This window comes from Vanessa atalanta, chromosome 15, assembly GCF_905147765.1.
Source record: "Vanessa atalanta chromosome 15, ilVanAtal1.2, whole genome shotgun sequence".
NCBI classification, from domain to species: Eukaryota; Metazoa; Arthropoda; class Insecta; order Lepidoptera; family Nymphalidae; genus Vanessa; species Vanessa atalanta.
Genome location: NC_061885.1, coordinates 1,364,145 through 1,369,174, shown reverse-complemented (window position 1 = coordinate 1,369,174; position 5,030 = coordinate 1,364,145). Strand labels below are relative to the sequence as shown.

Here is a 5,030-nt window from a genome sequence, read left to right as displayed (position 1 = left end):
CTTTTATATGTAAAGATAAATATATCTATCTTTATATATTTTCCGTTTCCATTTTTATCTTCAATTTAAGTTGTAATTTGTTTGTATTAGTTTTAAGAAACTTGATTGTTTTTTTTTATATAATTGTTTGTTTCACTAATAAAAAAATCATCTCTTGCTTGGCGGTTAAAACATCGTTAGTAAACCTACGTATGTATGTCTAATTTCAAAGGAATTCTGCTACGCATGCCCTACGCGAAACGAAACAAAACGGAATTTTATTCCGAAAGAACATTATCTCTAAAATTAATATCAATGTCTTTTACCATCACTGAGAAAAGAAAGAAAAAAAAAATCAAAATTTTGTTATATCTGTGACTCAAGGGACTGTACTTAATTATACCGGGATTAAAATAAAATGAAAAAAAAAACCTTTATCACTGATTTGGGTTCCTGGAAAAAAATAAGATTGATTTAGTAGCGCTATTCTGTAGGAGCAAACTCGAAATTCACCTTAAGTAAATTGTCAAGCTGATTCGGTTGACTATAATCATTTTAACATACGTGCATCGCAATATCGTATCACAGTAAGTCGTCTTTCAATAAGAGACAAGAAGTGAGTTTTTGCCGCACGGATGTCCTGTTTTCGATTTAAATAAACACTCTTTTTTTTTTATTAGTTATACCATAACAGTCAGCTTGCAGCTTGGTTGATCAGTCGCTACCAAGTTTTCATATTTCAATAACTCGCTTGAAATATTTTTTATCTCCGGATCTGATTAACAGCTCTGGACTCAGAAAACTATGAAATATGCATAATAAGAATATATCCATAATATATTTCATATTTTCGTATAGAAAGAATCCACAACAGCGCGATTTTTAAGACATTTTCTGCCTCGCACAACCACTCTGTGGAACCAGCTTTCGCCGGCGGTTTTTCCGAACCGATACGACTTGGGAACCTTCAAGAAAAGAGCGTACTCTTTCCTGAAAGGCCGGCAACGCACCTGCAAGCCCCCCGGTGTTGCAGATGTCCATGGGCGGTGGTAGTCACTTTCCATGTCAGGTCAGTGGGCCTAGCCAAGTTACATTCGTTTCATATCGAATCTCTTTCTACAATCGTTAACGCTTCGGCGTAAGCGATTATAGAAAACGATAAGTTGCTAGCCAAATTGACACGAGTGATTCGATCGCTCATTCTACAATGAACTTAGAAAAAACCTACACTTTAGTCTATGGTGAGCGATCTTTAAAACGTCAAACCAACGTCAAAGTCGCAGTTGTGTACTTTGAGCGCGGGATCAACTCTTGTTTTGAATTGAAGTTTGAAGAATATTTATTTGAAGTGTTAAAAAATAAATAAATTAAATAGGGTGGGTATACATTCTCCTTGTAATTGGTTTATAACAATATCACAGTGCCGAATTTAAATTTAAACATTACTTGTGATTCGAAATTTTATTTTATTATCCTGCTTAAGTATGACCGATACCTTAAATGATGTGATAACTTTTATAGAATGGAATATAAATCTCGAGCTAGCCCAGAACAGTTTGCAATTTTACTGGAATTCATGGAAAGGTACGTAAAATTATTAGTTATTTCGTAAATATATTCCTTTGTTATTTGAAAATCTATCATACTGTAGCACTTGAAAGTTTAAAACATAAACAATGACGCGATACGCGATAGGAACTAATATTACCACTTACGAAACAAACAATAATTGTGTTTGATTCTTTACTTAATCAATAGACCCTTTGTTTGTCTGAAATAGTTTTAACTTCTTCTAGTTATGGCGATATAACGAGACCCCAGCAAGGGCCACAAGGCCGAATTAAAGCTGACCGACTGTGGCAGCAATTAGAACAGCTATTAAACTCCATAGGTGGAGGAGTAGTAAAACCAAGGGACAAGTGGAAAAAAGTATGGTTCTAATAAAACCCCTCTAAAAATATTATTTTATAGTTTTCTATAATTATCATTCATTCACTTCATTATTATCAATCAGCTTATTTCAAAAATTATAAAATAATTGATGAAAATATTAATAACAAAAATTAACAAATAATATCCAGGTGTGGGCAGACTGGAAAGCTAAAACTAAGAAAAAAGCTTTAGCAATACGTCGTGAGGCTTCTGGTACTGGTGGTGGTCCAAGCAGCAGACAAACTCTCACTGCTTCAGAAGAGAGGGTGTTGAGTATAATGGGTTTGACTGCTGTTGTTGGTCAAGCTGGAATTATAGAGAGAGGCTTTGATGCTAGTTTTTTTTTTTGCTTGGGGTCTTGGCTTACTAGTGTATTTTCTTCTTTAAATAAAAATTATCAAGTTGTTCATATTTTCAGGCTCAACCATCAGTGAGAAACACTCAACCATCCCCGACCAGAGACTCTAATTGTACGGTCTGTCCACCCCAAATTTCTACCACAGCCACGGATGAAATTATGTTGGATTTTATTCCTTCATGCTCTATACAAGGTACCTTTTTTTTAAAGATACAATGTTTTGCCTGAATAAATTTATTTGTGACCAATTTAAAATATAGTTTTTTATTTTATTAGCAACAACATCAGCCTTTACTGCCACCTCATCACAACATCCACCACCAGTGCTAACGCCGCCGCCCGGCACTACGTCCTCGCCGGTGCCGTCAGCGACGACACCTGCCGCTACCACGTCACGGTGTGCTCCTCAACGGCAGCGACATCAGGCAAATCCGTCGCCTTCAGCGTCTTCCACCTCAACTCCGCGGCGCCATAGGCTCCTCCGAGCGCGCACACGCCGGGTTCAAACACCCTTTGAACGAGCCACAAGTGAGTTTGTGGCTGTTGAGAAATGCCGGCTCCAACTTGAGGCAGACCGTGAAAAAAATCACCATCAAAGGGAGTTGGAAAGATTAAAACTAGAGTCTAAAAGAATTGAGGTCCAAGAAAAGCAAAACGAAATTTTAAACAGTTTAGCTAATACTGTAGTCAATTTAATAGAAATTTTACCACAGTTGAGACCATCATCACTGCCTTCAACAGATATTATCCCATAAAATATCAATGTAGTAATAATGATCTCAGCTGTGGCTTACGTACATTTCAAATTGCCTACAGTATTAGTTTTTTTTTTAAGTTTCTGACTCCACAAAGCTAGTAAATCCTTGGTGCAAAGTATCCGTTTGTATAATAAAATTCTACAGCTATTTTTAATTTTGTTGATTCATACATTCATATTCGTTTGTATTTTAATTATTTATTGATTACTTTAATTTTGTTGTAGCATTTAAGAAACCTGATTTTACCTAAATGTTATTTTTTTGTTCTTACCTACACAATAATACTAAATTATTTATATTATATTATATTTTATTTGATTATATGTTAGTGTTTTAATAAAAATTTTGTTGTAATAATAAATCTGTTTTTATTATTAAATAAATTACATTTAAAGTAAAATTACCCAGACTTGTTCACAATACAATCAACTTATTAATATTTACAGAAAATAAATTAAGTATAGAGTATAAAAGTTTAATTTATAATTAAGAAATGTAAAATAGATTCATATTAAAGCTAAAAATAATCTTACTATATCCTATTCAATAAACAACTCAGCATGGCTCTTCCTTGGATTACTTCACTCTGGCTACCTACAAACACAGTGGATGTGGGATCTTGCATTATTGTATCATCCCCATTGTCATGTGCAGCAGGAAGTGGTTGTGGTGGTGGCAGCCCAGCTTGCAAAGCTATATTGTGTAATACACAACATGCCATTGTAATTTTGCTAGCTACATGAGGATGATAGTGAAGAACCCTGTCTCTAAGCAAACATCTCCACCTTGCTTTGAGTAATCCAAAACATCGCTCAATGCAGTTACGGGCTTGCACATGCAATCGAGTGTATTGTTCTTCCCTAGAACCTTCAACTGCATTGAGGATAGGTGTCATAAGCCAAGGACGTTGTGGATATCCAGAGTCACCTGAAAATTATTTTAAAATTTGGTTAGTCACAATTAAACTCTTTTAGATTAGATCTTTTTATTATTATAAATACCTACCTAAGAGCCATACTTGCTCATTATTTTGATGAAGTTCACGCATATATAATTCAACTCTACTAGAAGACCATATATGTGAATCATGTGTAGCTCCACCAAACTTTGCATTTACATTTAAAATTAAAAGATTACTATCACAAACCTGAAAATAAAACCTCTATTAAGACTGATATCTCACTCTAACATGCCGTACAATATAAATAATAATTATATCTACCATTTGAACATTTAAGGAATGATATCCTTTTCTATTATAAAAAAGATGCTCTTCATGGTTGGGCTTTACCAAAGCTATATGGGTGCAGTCTATGCACCCAATTACACCAGGCAGGCCAAATCTTCTTTGGAACCTCGTAAATTAAAATGTTATGTTTATTAAATTTATTTCATAAATTAAATATTGTTACTTTAAATGCTCACTCTTGTTTTATAAATGCTCTGTCTTGTCGTGTTTTCGGAAACTTGATCCATTTTTCCATGATAGCAGAGTGGTTCAAAGCATCAATGACTTGTCTTATGCACCGACTAGCTGTCCGTTGGGCAAGATGCTGAGAAACCCCAACAATTCGCTGATAGGATCCTGTTGCTAGGAAACTAAGAGTGCACAATACCTACAATCACACAACAATTCAGGAAATGAATTTATCATAGTTACGTTAAAAAATAAATATCAAATACAATATTCTATTGTGAGTAATTTTTATTGTTGTAAAAATATTGTTTATGTTATTATTATATAACTGTAACGTAAATAACTGTTGTGGCTGTCTTGAAGAGTCACACACTTTATGTTAATTCTGAATATGTTTTTATTATGACATGTGGTGTGTCCTTAATAAATAAATAAATTATCAATAAGATTATTAAGCACTTACCTTAACATTGAAGGGAATCTCTTTGGTTCCTTTTAACGAAGTCTTGTGTCGGAGTTCACGACAAAGAGCTTCAAAGGTTGTTTTGTCTAGCCGAAATTGCTGCACAAATAATGTTGCCGGCAT

The 5,030-nt window shown here is 34.3% G+C and overlaps 2 protein-coding genes across 2 annotated transcripts; one reads left to right on the top strand and one right to left on the bottom strand.

Annotated features, from left to right (window-relative positions):
• Positions 1-1,501: 1,501 nt before the first annotated feature.
• Positions 1,502-2,379, top strand: LOC125069518. Its single transcript, XM_047679038.1, has 4 exons — positions 1,502-1,563; positions 1,776-1,908; positions 2,061-2,193; positions 2,330-2,379. Exons 1-4 carry the CDS (start codon positions 1,502-1,504, stop codon positions 2,377-2,379), a joined length of 378 nt encoding a protein of 125 aa, XP_047534994.1.
• Positions 2,380-3,559: 1,180 nt separating this feature from the next.
• On the bottom strand, positions 3,560-5,030 carry LOC125069517 (putative nuclease HARBI1). Its single transcript, XM_047679037.1, has 5 exons — positions 4,908-5,030; positions 4,453-4,643; positions 4,250-4,382; positions 4,033-4,174; positions 3,560-3,954 (listed from the first exon to the last, which is right to left on the bottom strand). The coding sequence occupies exons 1-5, from the start codon at positions 5,028-5,030 to the stop codon at positions 3,560-3,562; spliced, it is 984 nt and encodes a 327-aa protein (XP_047534993.1).